Genomic DNA, 16,303 nt, shown 5'->3' on the forward strand with positions numbered 1-16,303 from the left:
GTTCTACGTAGATAGATAGATAGATATTTATATATACAGCCAGACAGATTAATTATACATGTCTAATATTATTGCTTTGTATCATATTGTAGTAACTTTTTCTTCTTTCAGAATCTTAATTGTCTGATTTAATTTGCCTCATCGCAGTCCTGAACTGTCTTAACCCCGGTTCTACCTTCTAATGAATTTTTGAAAAGTGCTATACAAATAAAGTTAATTATTATGACGTGCAAATCTTGCCACTGCAGGCTCTCCACGCAAATCTTCCAAAAAGCACCGCACAGACCAACAACTCTCAAAGTTGCATGCTTTAAATTGGAAAACACGCCCATCCCCTTGTTGACAGATTGATCTGGCTAATTCCTGCAGCAAGGGGGCGCTGCTCCACTGAATGGAGGCTCTCTGCTCGGGTCTAGGTTCAATACATTACCCTGTGTGTGTGTGTGATATGTGTGTGTGATGTGTGTGTGTGTATATCCAGTGAAAACCACCCGGAGACGGACAGACACAGTTTTTTTTTGACCGTCCCAATGTGTGTGGCCTATAAATATGTTATTCTAAACCCAGAGGGATCATCTCATGGACACAACAGCACACAGAACATGAGGGAATAATCGGGAGGGAGGCTCGTCTGTGGCGTTTTGTTGAACAGTGGGGGAATCACAGCTGCTGGCTGCGAAAATGTCGGGAAAAATAGAGAGCAAGCAAGGTAAGTCCTGCCCGGCTGGACTCCAGCTTGAGACGCTGTATAACGGGATCCCTGCACGCGGGGCCCGGATGGAATCAAATGTGCGGAACAATGCATTCACTTAAACAACAGGGGCTCCGGATCACGTTTTATGACTGTGTTTGAGCGTAAAACGGTGTTTTAACGGGGCCTGCCTCACGGGTTGTTCTTTATTCTCGGCTATCTCGGGTTTTAAAAATAAAGCAGTGAACCCGTATCTGCTAACCTAGCGGGTTAGTGGCCGGAGCAAAACGGCACCGTCACAGAGACGACTAGCTGGTTAAGTGATCGTTAAATAGTCAACGTGGTTACCATAGCAATCGGGCGAGACAGATGTCGTCGCCTAGTTACCCGAGAGAGAGAAAAAAAGGGACCATTTAAATGTGGTATTGTTCCATAACGTTAGCTCACCTCACCGGCATTTTAAATGGTCGTAAATAAACCTTGGTTTTCATTGTTTGGAAGAAAACATTCATAAACAAATCTCAGCTTTTCACTCTGGGGGAGAAATATATTTTTATCAATGAGAATGTATATATTTAAAAAAAAAAAATCCCTTCGTAGTAGTTGGCAGTTAGCTGTGGGTTGCTAGCAGCAGCTAGCCTCAGATGTTAGCTTCCCAAGCTAACGTTAGCTACCCAGTGTACTGGAGTTGGGGTGAAAAGCATTCACGCCCAAAGACTTTCATGTGTGTTTGTGTGGTGTTGATTTCAACATTGTGCACGTGGCATTTCTTCTTCTTCTTCTTCTTCTTCTTCTTCTTCTTCTTCTTCTTCTTCTTTGCTTTGGCCCATGTTGTGTTCCCCCCATTTATCCATGCAGCTTTAAATACAAATACATGCAGTGGATATGAGGGGTGGTCTCGGGTATGCCTTTTGGAAGGAAACTTTATACCCGCCAGCTACACTTGCATCCCACTCCACCAGCTGTCTCCCTGATTTGCTCCACATACAGTCCTGTCCCGGTGATGCATGCAGTAAAAGGACACACATATACACACCAGCACACACACACACCAGCACACACACCAGCACACACACCAGCACAGACACGCACAGCTCCCAGTAACAGGCGGGGAGGGAGTGTCATCCACCACTAGCTCAGTCATTCTTCATAGGCGTAAAAGTTTCCGATTCCTTGCGTGTCTTGCAGACAGATGACTACATATGGTCACAGCTAAATGAAAACTCAGAGGCGATGCAGTATGTTTGGGGATTGTGGTTCAATTGTGAGTTAAAAGCAAATCAAAGCTAGGGATAATAGTCGCTATGAGCCCAAAACATCACTTCGCCCCATGGACCTGCGTCCCCCAGGCTTCCTAGATGTGTTTACCAGGTCATTTGTTCGTGCAGTCCGCTCTCTCTTCCACATGTTTTCCCATCGATTCCCAAATATGTACCCAGAGGACACGCTGTGTTGGATGCCAGTGAAATGGAAAGAAGGGGGCAAGGCTGGGGACTCATGGCAGCACTGTAAAGCTGTGCAGCAGGCATAGCTCCAGTGTCGGCTTGTTTAGCCATTTCCTCCGAGAGAAAGAGAGAGAGCGGGAGAATGTGGGTAAAGGATTTAAAGGAAAAAGATGGTGTTAAAAGGAGGCTGTTGTCTATGTGGGCTTAGGCTGCGGAGACAAGACAGACAGGGGACTCGTTTTTAGACCTCGACAGAAGGAGATTAATTCACTGGTGCTTCAAGGAGCAAATTAAAAAGGGGAAAGATTTGGATAAAGTGAAATAAAGTTCAAGTCTGTAAGTAGGGATTCCTGCACGTGGATATAGTTCTGGTTTTAATAGTTAGCTTCATACGATGCAAATGGTAACCATAGGACGCAGGCTAAGCAGGACCATCAATGTCACATGGACACAGAGCTCCAGCGGCAGGAGACTTATTGCCAGAGTCACTAGCTGCATCACCATGGATACCGTGTCCGGCTGTCACTGACTTGTCCTCTCTTGGAGGCGTAAACACTGTTACCTTGTGCGGAGCCTCTTCTCTCACTCGTGTGGAGCTCAGTTCGGATGTCATCACCTAGAGGATCACGTGGGTGGATTCTGCTGTCTGTTTCAACACTGAACCCCAGTCTCTGCATACGCACCCACATGACCTCATCACTCAGGCAGCCCAAACTGTAATCCATAAACAGATCCAGAGTCTGGTATTGGTGTTGCCCAAAAGAGCAAAATGCAGAAGACAGCCCGAACTCATCTCCAATGCTTTTTCTCAGAGAAAATGAAGTGGGTGGATAAGAATGAAAAAAAACTTTTTTTATGTGTATATTCGCACTCCTTGTATTGTGTTGGACTTGTTTAAATGGACTCAGAAAAGTAGCCGTCAAGTGTATTGGATTGTAAAATGAAAAGAATATAGGAACTCAAACCTGAGGTGGTTTTAAACCTGTCTGTACTCATGTGTGTAAGATGCATTATATAACAATCCAGGTTATGTCTATGATCATTTTATGATTGGAGGTTTCTTTAAAAGTTTCGTCCAAAATTAGGTTACATTTCATTTTCTGAGTGGTATTTCAGGTGGATTGTGAATGCTTACTGAAATTAGCAAAATAGCTCCATGTTTAGTAAGTGTTTTTGTCCAATGTAATGCTTTTAATGGCATAATTAGACACACTGGAATGATTCCACTGTTGCTGTTTTAGTTTGCAGTGAGTCATTTAATGCAACACCCCTGAAACAAGCTGTGACACAGAATTGAAGAAAAACAAACACAGTTGGCTTCATGACGTAGAATAAACCCTTCATCCCGTTTTCAGGAAAACATTGCGGTAGAAAAATACAGTAGAGATGCATATCTGATGTGACTTGACTTTTTTTGCACAGACAGTGCTGTGTGTTCTTGTGTATGAACTCTTTATTCACATGAATAATTCTTAAATGTTAAGGCTTGACTGCAACTTTTAACAATCAAAGCTGCTCCTTTGTGCACTGTTTTCATTTATGCACTATGAAATTTCAGATACAACAACTTTGTTCCCTCTTCCATAATGTGTCGGAAAAGGTACAGTGGCCCTATTGTTTGGCGTATTTATAAACCCATGTGTTATGCATGGAGGTTTTGCTCAAGTTTGCCACTTAGTAGGATGCTCGTATGGCTGTTGATGGTTACATTTCCAGCAACGAAATTAGTGTTGTTTTTGTGTCTCTGTCTGTCAAACTTTTAAAAAGAAGAAAACACATATTCATAACGAAAAGAATCACGGCTTAATTTAGACTTATTGTTTGTATTATTGCAATTTTTTTGCCGTTGCAAAACTTGTTTGTCCTAATTTTCACCACAGAGACTGGGATTGTGACACAGTTTTGGCATGTTGGTAACTAAGTTGTGGGAGTAGCACAATGTTTTATTATTAGCCCGTAGACTCCTCTCTCACTGGACAGTCAATGATAGTAGTCGGCCACAGCGGAACTGACCCATCAGTTCCTTATTTTAGACTCCCTTCCCCCCCCTTGCATAGCGTAGGAGGGGTGTATCTGTGTATTTGCCTTTTCAAAGGGTTCAGCTGTAATACCTGAAGTTTACTCTCAAGCATTCCTAGAGCTAACACTGAAGTGTAACTCATTTTGATGGCTGTGTGTTTGCTAAGTGGTAACTGCATCACTCCAGACCGAAATATCTTCTTCTTCTTCCTCTAATGTCCAGAAATAGCACCCTCTCTCTCTCTCTCTCTCTCTGCAAAAGCTTCTCTCGTGCCTTAGTCACCAAAACTATGAACAAGAGCCAAAGTAGTTGTGATTACAAAAGGGTTCCCTGGATGATTAGGTTTAGACACATTGCTGATGACTGATCCCTCTGTTGCACATGGCAAGCTTTGGGTCTGGGTTTGACATGCTGCAATTTTGAGGTTTGATGGCAGAAAGCATTTCAACCTCCCTCTACCACAGAATGAGAGGCCTGCTGTTCCCATATAGGTTTAGCTGTGTTGTAATTAGTTGTTTTTTTTGTTGTTGTTTTTTCTGAGTGTGTGTGCCGTGCATGGGAAAGCAAAAGAGGGAGGGAATAGAGCTTAAGGAGAGGAAGAAAGAGGGTGGAGGAGGAAGGTAGAGAGTTGATGGGAGCCGAGTCTCAGGAAGAAAAGACCAAAGGATATCAATACGCAAAGGAAGGCTGTGTCTGTAAAGGCAATCAGGTCTCTGCGACATGAATACTTTCACGGCCGTTCTGCCCTCAACATCTTCCAAGGAGCTAAAGACGGCAGTTTTCTGAGCTCTCTTATGTGATTCAATACGACCTCCGTTCACAGGTCGTATTCGTCTCTCTTCTTTCAAGTCTGCTGTGCTCTTGAGACTTCTTTCTCTGAGGGGTTCCTCTCAGAAGAAGATGCTTCACTTGACTTCTCCGCTGCTTGTTGGCCTTCATGCCAGAGAGCAGGTCGTTTATTCCCTCAGGTGTCCTGCTCAGTTCCTTGTGACTCTTCCTTCCGTCCACCACTCCAGATAACTGTGGGTTGGACCACTGACGAGAAAAACCTCAGACGGGCTCACTCGTTCTGCAGGATTATGCGGATCTAGACATATTTACAAAAAAATATATATTTGGAAAAAGCACATTACTTTTCAATTCCGCTTGCCTTTTCTCCCCGTGCTATTTGTGGATTTTTCCTCAGAAGTGCTGTCTGACTAAAGAGGGAATGATCATGCGGATCAGTCAGTTTGTGACTAACTCTCAGCAGTGCTATTGAGTGATTTGTGTGAAAAATGCCAGCCTGACCAGCAAGCCATCACTGTACAAAAAAGTCTAACCATCAGTATCACCTCTGGACCAGTATCTGTGTGTGGACTCAGGCCTCTTGGATGGGCAATATAAGCTGGAGGAGCCAGGCCTCCTCCGAGGACACAGACTCCTCTCTACAGGGGGATCTAGACGAGGACACAGGTAAAGACTATATATATATATATATATATATATATATATATAATATATAAGGCATGAATCCATACTGGCTTTCTTCTCATTAGTGCTGACATCAATCCACTGCTATAGTGTGACTTAGAGTACTGAATAAACAGTACTGTTGACATTGATCTTTTCTCCAAATGGGTAAAAGATTTAGCTTTTTTTGGGGCCATTTAAATGATAATAATAACAATGGAGAAACTGGATATAGCCTTTTGATAATCTGTTTTTTTCCACAATTCAAACCGCACAGAGCCCAAACAAGTCAGAAGAATAGGCTTTTTTTTTTTTTTTATAGAATATAAATGAACAAGCCAGACAGAAAAGGGACTCTTTTTTTTCCTGCTATAAATTATTCTCCAGCACGGAGTTCTATAAAAGGACTCACTGGGTACAGAAGTTTCATTGCGTGCACACTATGTATTTATTCAGCTTTTTTTTTTTTTTTTTTTTTTTTTTTTTTTTTTTTTTATGTGTGTGAAATAAGTGCATACTTGCAGTGCTTGTTGGGGATGTGTACTTCTTTTGTTTTAAGGCTGCTGTAGCAATTTTTGGAGCTTTAATGTAAAATAGGGCCTCGCTGGCAGAATGAAATGCAGGGGACATTCCTCGCTGTGCTTTTTGTGTCGTGTGGCTTTATGGAAGGTGCTCATTTGCTCCGCTGTAGTCTTGGGTGGACCCAGCCCGTGGAGGGTGCTCTGCAGGGCCACATCCTTCCATCACAGGCTGCCTTTTCACCTCCAAAGCTTGTACACAGACATCATGGCTTCTTTTGTCTTTTATGCCTAAAGGTGCTTTGGTCTTAATCCAGTTACACAATACAAAAAAAATCCTGGCGTCTTAAAATCCAACCTGCCTGCTTTGCTCCACCATGGTGGCAGAGCCTGTTTGTGTTCTCCCACATGTCCGGGGTTAACGCCGTTTGATTTGTTCATTTCCGTAGTGAAGTTTGTGCTCGCGTGAACAGATCCACCCTGGTGAGCCGGTGGCACACAGAGGCTCCATAATCAAGGTGGTTGAGTCCATCATTGTGCAATTACACAGTGCAGAGGGCCATAACACCTTGTTTTTGAAAACACACACACACACACACACACACACACACACACACACACACACACACACACACACACACACACACACACACACACACACACACACACACACACAGTCTGTGGTGCACTAGTCCTAATAAATCTGTGCATTTCGGTCCAGCGAGCAGTAAGAGCCGGTGTTTGTATGGCGGAGTGTATCTCGTCTGTCTACCCTGACCTGCCCCTGTCTCTCTAACGGCGATGGCTCTCTTTGGGGGACGGGCGGCGTGAGTGATGTGTTTCAAACCGACGGACTGCACGGCGCTACAGAGGAGGAGGTCTCACTTAAGCTCCAGCTGAGCCGTCCATGCTGCGGGGATGATACAGACGTTTTGACCCACACACAGGGGATCAGGATCATCAAGAGGATGGATCCACTTTCCAATCTCATAAGAGCATAATCAGACGATGCCAATCTCAATGCATTTTAACTGCAGAATATTTTCGGATGCAGCTGTGTTAACCAGTCACACCCTCTCCTGTGTTCTCTCTTCATCTTAATACATACCACTTAGACGTCCAGATTCAAAGAAAGCTTAACCAACAGTTTGTGGTCATTCTGATGAAGTTCAATAAATCTAAATAATCTACACTGTACCTTGGTGATATTACTTACCGGACATACTTCAGTGTGTTCCTGTCTTGTTATCGGGTAACGACTTAATTGCATCAGTTGAATGCACCACGTGATCCAGGCTTACAGTAATCCTTTATAGAACTAAAACCAGCGGGACTGAGAACCACTAGTGAATCTCATAATGACTACTATGACGATTTCCTTTCAGTTCCTGTTTTGCAGTGAGATTTTAATCGAGTTCATGTTTCAGCTTGTGTTATCCTAACATTTCTTCCAGAAGCTACCATTTATGGACACAGTTATACATTATAAACCAGAGCCTGGTATTGGAATGTATTTTGGCGCAAGGGAGGTCGAGTCCTGCTATTATGCTCTACCTGTTTATAGCGTGTCGATTTGAATGAAGAAATGATATGGTTATTTAATGCGCTTGCTGATGCCCGTGCACACACACATGGTAGTCAGAATGGCCACCACTGATGATGAAGAAAAGAAACACCTGCCTGTGTGCAATTTCCTTAGAAGCCAAAGTGAGCAGCAGGGAGAGAATGAGAAATGGTGGCCTCGGTGCGGCTGAGAGAAACTATCTCAATGTCTGAGCAGATCCTGCAAAAAGGGGTTTATGTCAAATCACTGCCTCTTGTGTTTGAGTGTGTCAAATCATTCAGACCCCTGGGTGGCATGGCATGGGTCAGGGAGCTGGCATTCAATAAAGGGGATGGCCCACAGTTGCTGCCCGTTTCCGATGCCAGTCTAAATCAGGAATGGAGAGACAGAAGTGGACATTGCTTGCAAACAAGTCGCTGTTGTTGTCCAGGCCGATGTGTGTGTGTGTGTGTGTGTGTGTGTGTGTGTGGTGTGGTGTGTGTGTGCTGGTTTGTCATGAATTAATTCTTTATCATACCCAAACAGTATATGACATACTTTCATGCAGACAAACGGAATGTTTATTCCAAACAGTGACTATGAGAGTTTGTATTTTCTGTTTTGAGTATGTCGACCTTCACCTTCCTCTTGGCTGTTCCTCCTCATGCAACCTGAATGAGAGCGTTTTTAAGAGTGTTTAGCAATAATGCATTCATGACATGCAAAACCGTGGCTTTATGAGCTTCTAAGTTCGTAAAATACTTTGCCAGAGTGATTTCAGTCTGCTCCTGCTATCAGTGAACTTTGGTCTGAGGAGATCAAACAGGAAATAAATCCTCTTAACCCTTTACTCATTCAGACGTTTTGCTCTGCATATGTCTTCTTTTCCAGTTGAATTTAATGAATTAAAGAATTTTGCTCTCAAATCTTGACTGTGTCACCAAATGTGACAAGCTGGGGGGGGGGGGGGTACACTTTACACCACTGACCCGATGTGGTTGGTGTGATCCCATCCCAAGATGGTCTCTGGTTCATTCTGTAAACATTCTTGTGCTTTATTATTGTCTAAACACTTTTATCATTATATCTGAGGCAACACATATCCGACATCTAGTTGGCACAAGCATAGCCATTATAACAAACATACCAACATATCTAATTCTGTCAAACTGAAACTAAAAACAAATGAGGACAAAGACACAAAAACAAGCCAAACAATAACAACAGAAATAAAGGAAAACCCTCCTCTCAAACTACTTATAGACATTTTGTAAATGTACCAGGACCAAAAAAAACCAGTTTGCATATTATACTCTTCCCATAAAGTGAGGAGAGGATACCAAGTTTCAGAGAAGTCCTCCTGTCCTGATTCTTTTCCCCATGTAGTGTATCTGAAAGCCGCTGCTTCACTGTTGGCACCCAGCTTGGTTACACAGTCAGATAATGATTATTTCAGGTGTAACTGTAATCATTTACAGATAAACTTTATTTGAAATTGATCTCCAGCAGCATCTTGTGTTATTCACTCACAGCTGAAGTAACACAGACGTTGCACCTGATCAGAATGCTTTTCTGTATATACCTGTCTTAATGATTACTTCAGTAACATCATTGAAATCTGACTTTTTCTTCATCAAAACATAGAAGTGAGGCAGCTTAAATACACAAAGTGGATGATTTTATATTTTTGTATTGCATAACATGTGTTGGAGTATTTTACCGTAAACTTGGTGCAGCTGTAATTAAAAAGCAGTTTTCTTTAAGGGTTCATCTTTGTTGTTGACTCAGAGGATGACCAGAGGACACAACAGAGACCGATCAATAAACAGCAGGAAGATGACACCACATTATGTTGACGCACATTTTTTAAAATTCATTTTTCAACAGTGAGACGGCTGCGTAATTTAATTTGTGTTGCTTTTGAGAAAGTACAACATCTATATTTGTATTCATTTAAGATTAAGAGGTTTCATTTTTAAGGACTTCTTGTCAAGAGCTCATCCCAAGCGATCCTCAACAATAGAGCTCTTGCGGTCTTCATCCTGCCATCTTTAAAACTTTCAAGTCAAGTTCCTCCCAACTTCTTGTCCTGCCCCAACACACTGTTTCATGTGGGGAAAAATGTCAAAACCACAAAAGAAACATACAATCTTGCACCCGTTTTGTGACCTTTTAAAAAAAATAGATATATGACACAACAATAGACTCAGCTCAGAATTGATAGATCAGTGTTTAACATTAATATTGTAGATATAGAAATATTAATACAGTGAACAGTTTTTAATGAAAGACGTTTACAACACTCATTTTTAAATCCGAATATAGGCAGTACTTGGGAATATTCATATGAAATGTAAGACATATTGACTTCCGACAACAAAAGAGAGTGAAACGTTGTTTGTAAAATAATTAACAAAGAAACAGTAAAGTTATTTTACTGTGTGTTGGATTATTTATAACCGACACAACCGCTGCCTAATTATAAGTGGCTGTGCGAGTCTTGTTCTTTGTGGTGGACACATCTGTCATCAGAGCCTGTTTTTGAAGCGGTTGTGAAACAATTCAAATCCAGAGTGTTTGGTTCTGCGGCTGCCACGGTGCGTTTCAACTCCAAGAGATGAGTGTGTATTATTCGACATCTGTGTGCGTGCACGAAGTCGAGAGGATGACGAGTAGCCCGCCGTACGGACAAGATCGCCTTTGTACGGCACTCCAGCGCGGGGAGAGTCGTACCACTCCTCGCTGCTTGAGGCCATTTACTAACGAGAACGCTGTTGCTGAAGCGTCTCTGTATCCGTGTCTGTCTTGTACAATGGCAGGGAAGTGATTGGTCCTCTTGTGGCTGTTTTGTCTGTGTGTCGGATCATTCTCCTCTCTCAAGTGCTCTATAGTTTGCTGTTTGCTCCGTGCGCGCTCTCTTGCCAAACAGCTGCCGTTCACTGAGATCTCTGGATTCATCTCAGCAGATCACAGGGGTTTCTGAGCTGTCGCTGTGTCTCTGTTCTGGTGCTGCTTGATGTTACAGATACTGACAAGCTGGGTATTTATAGCACTTTGTGGTTCTTTAGTCTATTGGTTTTCACCCAAGGTGAACCTGCTGCCTGTCTGCCTCTGCCGACAACAATCAGTTCAGTGAAAGCGAGCTAAATGGAAGTCTACAAAAAAGGCAGTAAACCACTGTAGCCAGAAGGTCAACTGAAGGATCAGACTGCTTTTGGGTTTGAGTCGGGTGGTTTGCGTGGCGCGGTGAGCTTCTTTGTTTTGTGTGAGTTCAAGTGCTCTGTGTTATTAAGCCTTCCTTATTTATGTGAGGTAAGGTGTTAAACGGTGGAGTTGTGGAGAGGAAAAGGTTCTGAGTCCAGGGCTGCTCTGGGCTGGGGAAGTTAGTCTAGAAAAGAGGGAGCGGCTCTAAGAGAGGGAGACAAGGGACGGGAAATTGTGCCAGTGGCCTCAGCGTCAGGGGGGAAGGAACAGGAGGGGTACCCAGTGTGTGTGTGTGTGTGTGTGAGTGTGTGAGTGTGTGTGTGATTTCCCGCTTTCAACACTCTCCTTCACATGGGCTTGCCTTGTCCTCCAATATCACAGTGTACATTTATTTCACTGTCTGTAGCCTCGTTCATTCCACACACCAGTGCAACCATGTGCTGTCACGACATTGGTTTGCAAATATGGCTGAGAAAAAAAATATCACAATTAGTGGCTACAACGACCGATCATTTTCATTATTGATTAGTCTTTTGATTATTTTCTCAGTAACTCCATTAAAATGTCTGGAAACAGTGAAAAGTGCCATAAGAAAAGCATCGCTATGGTGAAGCTGGAACTAGCGAATGTTTGGCTTTTTTCTTTTGTTGAAAGATTATTATTTGATTGTTTGATTTAAAGGCGCTAAATTCAAAATTCAGAACATCAATATAGCAGTAAACAACTATATGCTTTGTGATGATGTAGTGCAGTAATGTCTACCTGAGCACAGAATGAAGTCACACTCCCTCTGTGTGTGTGTGTGTGTGTGTGTGTGTGTGTGTGTGTGTGTGTGTGTGTGTGTGTGTGTGTGTGTGTGTGTGTGTGTGTGTGTGTGTGTGTGTGTGTGTGTGTGTGTGTGTGTGTGTGTGTGTGTCACTCACTCACTCGCTAGCTTATTGATGCTGAAAACACCGTCCTAACCTACGACATGGAATCTTAGCACCCACACTCCAGTTCCACTTTAGCTCTGTTAGCACTGTTTCCTCTGTTAGCTCTGTCAGCACTGTTTCCACTGTTAGCTCTGTTAGCTCTGTCAGCACTGTTTCCACTGTTCATGCTGTAAGCACAGTTAGCTGCTAGCCATTGGGCTCAGCCGTCGCCTTGTTGAGAGCCGTGTAGAGGCAATCCCTCAATAATAGATATGCACTGAATGTCGAATTAAGCACGTTTAGCTATTTGACGAATTATTCCCTCTATCTATAGCTTGAATCACAATCATTAAAACTGTAACCTCTGATAAAATGCGTGATGTGTTTTGTTGTTATTTTTAACTGCCACATCCTGAATTGGGTCATGTGCTAATCTCTACTCTGGTCTTTACACGATTAACATTTTGTTATCATCCCAATGACGACGATACTAATTATTTTGGTAAACTGATTTAGAAGCAAAATGCGGTAAATTAGCCCATGTGGGCCTAGAGAATGTGAGCATTATTTGCAGATACTGAGTGATGCATTCGCTTCCTGGGACCACACACGCAGGGAGTGAATTGTGTTTGTTAATCCTGCTCGAGGCAACTAGATTTATAGCCTTACTACCGTGTTACAAGTTCACCTCTGGACTTTTGCATATTTTCATTTTCTTGTTTGCGCAACCCTTTTGTCACTGTGCCAGTCTGTGCAGCTTTCTTGTTTTTTGTTTTTTTTTTTTTTACAGTTGGGGGGGGGGGGCATCAAAAGCCTCCTGCTCATGTGCTGTGAACTATTTTCCATTTGTTGTCGATGCTGTTGAAAACCAGGCCCTGTGGCATACCCTCCGCAACCCTTTCACTTTTGGTTGAATAGTTTGCAGGCACTCTTTGTTTAGTCATTTGTTACTGTCTGTGGACGATGCTGGGCATTGTGTATACGTGTGTGTGTGTGTGTGTGTGTGTGTCTGTTGTGCAGAGGACAATTGAGTGACCTAGACCTCGGGGCTCCCTCCATAGCTTTTCAGTTCATCCCCAATGAACTGCTGTGCCAAGTGCTCCCATTAGCTAGTTCCATTAGCTCGTCCAGTGCCCACTATGAGACCCCAACCCACATTCTAACCATACAGAACCAGTGACAACTACTGCCAGAGAGTTGGGATTATTTGAATAGTCATAATAACTGAACGGTCAGTCACAGCCCTGCAGTGTGGTATAATGCAATAATGTAGGCCATAAACACTAAAGCTGCCACAAGCAGGATAACAAATATAATGCTCTTAATTTACATGGAATGTCACACACTAACAAATAAAAGTAAGGGTGTGAAAGAGTGGCCACGAACAAGCAGTGAAGCAGAGGAATGGATGAGTAATAATAGTAAAAGTAGCATGGGGGTGGGGGTAATCAACAGCAGTGTAATATTTCTTTCTTTGGTTTTCTCAAACTTGCACAGTGAAAGGAGGAAATGTATGGGTTTCCTACAAGCAATGGTACCAGGAAGAATGAACCGCAAGTCAGAGGAAGGAAGGCACCGATGGCCACAGACGAGTTAAAGACTGACTGTTATCTCTGCTCAGAGAGATCTTTGGAAGAAGACGATTTTTGGCTTCTTAGTAAAACAGAGGGGCGTTTGAGGCTAGTAAATGTTTATGCCACCACACGATACATTGGCCTAATAGTCCCAGTCCCTTCCAAAACACCATCTTCCAAGCTACTGGCCTAAATTTATAACAGCATTGAGCTCTGCAACTGAGTCATACCATGTGTCTCATTGATTTAAAAAAAAAAAAAAAAAAAAAAAAAAAAAAAAAATGTACGGGTCTGATAGTGCAGTTTTTATTCCAAAGAAAAGGAAAGATTTGCTCAAGAAATTTCTCATCAGCACTTAAACTGCTGGTCCAGAGCAGTTCATGGAATGACTCACTTTGGATGTAATACTGCAATAATATGTCAAATTACTTGCTGAAAAGACAAAACCTTCTATTTTGCGAGCTTTTAATATAAACCCCAGCTAATAAAATCAGCTTCCGTGATGTGTGCTACTGCAGAAAGTCCCTTCAGAAAGTCCTGTTTATTTCTGTAGCCAATGCATCATCACCTCACCTGTCCACTTTTAGACAGTCTGCTGGAACACACAGACTTACTTTGCAAATAACATATATATTTTATGTATCATTGGCTAGAGTTTTCTGGAATTAAAGGTCTTCTTTCTGGATTAGTAAACATAAAAAGCAGTGGAAAAAGTCATATTTTTGGGAACAGATTTGATGAATCAGGACTTTGAATTACTGTATTACAATGATACTGAATATATTTATAAAAAGGCTTAGTATTAATATGCTCTATTTTTACTGTATTACATAATGCCTCAGTAGAATAAAGAATATATATGTATAGTAGTCCTTTAGATTAAACCGATTAGAAAGTAAAACACTTTTTCTCAGACTTAATGGATTGTATTTAAACAAAATACACTATGCTCATGTTTAGCAACATTCCAGCATTTTTTCCCTGTGATGAGACACCGTTCCTCCTGCCAGAAATGAAAATGTTAGTGAAAGAGACAGCTTCCCATTTTGAGTCTTCACATTGACCCACTACCCCAAATATCTTCACATCACCCACCACATCTCATCGGCACGCTGTGTAGTTGTGGAACTATGCATTGCATGTTCTAACCTCAGTGGCCTTGAGTTTCGGCATAGTGGTTTATTTTTAAGCTGTGTTATGAATACAGCACAATATGTTTCTTTCCCCTCACCCCTGTTTTTTTCTGTTATGCTGCTCCAAGAGCATATAACCTTGTGCCTTTGTGCTTGCAAAAACTTTGAAGCAAAACATTGCTTTAAGGCACTGTTTCTATTGCTGTACATGCCAGAAGATTCAGATAATAGACGGAGCGTCGTCCGCTCGCTGTGTTGTTGTTTTCTTTTGTGCCATGACAATAGACACTTCATTTCAGTGGGCCTTTTTTAAACCGAAGCAAGACCCTTTTTAAATGGTGTATTTGTCCCTTAAACTCCACTAAAGCTGTGGTTGAAATATTTGGATGGGATGTGTCTGACTTCATCCTGAGTAATAAGATCACAACATGACACAAATAACCAGACTGAAGAATGCAAGGTGTGTCACCGAAGAGATTAGGCTGGATTGTGTTGTTATGTGCCCGTGCACGCTGCTTGTTGCTTGGTTATTATGTCTTAATGCAATGTTTTCATCCTCACAGATAATTCTAGTTTCAGTTCACTTTGTCACACGGTGTTGAGGGAGGATACTTTGATGAGACTGGGAATCAGAAGACATTTACATGTTTACTGTTATCCCCCTCTCCCCTTTCTGAAAGGGTGAGAAAGTTGATTGAGGGTACTTTTGATATTGTTGTTACCTCATGACTCATAGCGGTAATTATGTTTTGTTCACAGAGCAGGAGTTTCCCCGTATAGATGTTTTCTCAATCATCAGACATTCGGTCTACTGTGTCACCTCTGTGGTTAGACTGAAGAGCAGATGGCAGGCTCAAAAAAAAAAGAAACTGCTCTTCATTGTCCCTCCTTCACTTTCTCATCTTTATGTTGAACATAGGTGACCAAAACACAATCTCACTAAGCAGTTATTAATGATTTAGTTTGCTGTTTTTCTATCATGGATCTGGGTTATAGATCGCAACTGTGTTGTGTGGCCACGCTCTGTTAGCCATGCAACCGAGCGCGCAGAGCTCCTCCATCACCACATTGATATCTGCTCCTGATCGTTGACCCAAGGCTGGTGGGGCTGCATTACTAGTCATTGACGTACTGGAGGGCATGTTTGTGTAAGTTATTCCGAGGTGGATTTTCTGTTAAAGCGGAGGTCAGGAATAGACCATTTCTGCAAATTTCCCCGCTGCGGGACTAATAAAGGATTATCTTATCTTATCTTATCTTATCTTCTCTCAAACAAGACAAGAGTTGAAATAGTGATAAACAAATAAAACCATGGAATAAAAACAGTCTACTAAACGTTAAAAAGAAAATGTGGGTTTCTAATTTAGAAAAGTAATTGTACGTCACAATATAAATGCTCTAAGAGTGAGCTCTTTTCTATTATGGCAGTGGAGCATTCATCTCAATCAGCCCTTTCAGTTAGAAATGACAAATGTTCTATTGTAATCTCCTAATGTAATTACACAAATGCAGAGTCGAAAATGATTTGCCCATTATGTTTATTTCAGGACTCCAGAAGTCATTGGGAAGAACCCACCCCCCCACTGTTTGGATGTGTCACTTTGCATTGACAATTTGATTTGCCTCATAAAAACCTTCTTCTGTGTCTCACTTGTGAGTGAAATACAATAGATGGTTAGCGTGATGAGCACTTAGCGTCTGCAGAATCCCCTTTACTTACTCTGTAAATAGACTGTGTGCTCTCAGTCCTACCGCGGCTCGTTGTTGAATGGCATACTCAAAACGCCACAGCAGGACAACTGTAAAAACCCA

At 42.2% G+C, this 16,303-nt stretch overlaps 1 protein-coding gene across 5 annotated transcripts in view; it reads left to right on the plus strand.

Annotated features, from left to right (window-relative positions):
• The first annotated feature begins 468 nt into the window (after window positions 1-468).
• rapgef1b (Rap guanine nucleotide exchange factor (GEF) 1b) overlaps window positions 469-16,303 on the plus strand; it is a 42,962-nt gene continuing 27,127 nt past the window's right edge. For all 5 annotated transcript variants that reach the window (XM_054612993.1, XM_054612997.1, XM_054612996.1 and 2 more), the window contains exon 1: window positions 469-709. In XM_054612993.1, coding sequence (XP_054468968.1) covers window positions 682-709 — 28 coding nt within the window. In that variant the 5' untranslated portion in view covers window positions 469-681. The remainder of the gene's footprint in view (window positions 710-16,303) is intronic.

Source organism: Anoplopoma fimbria, chromosome 14 (genome assembly GCF_027596085.1).
Source record: "Anoplopoma fimbria isolate UVic2021 breed Golden Eagle Sablefish chromosome 14, Afim_UVic_2022, whole genome shotgun sequence".
Lineage (NCBI taxonomy): Eukaryota > Metazoa > Chordata > Actinopteri > Perciformes > Anoplopomatidae > Anoplopoma > Anoplopoma fimbria.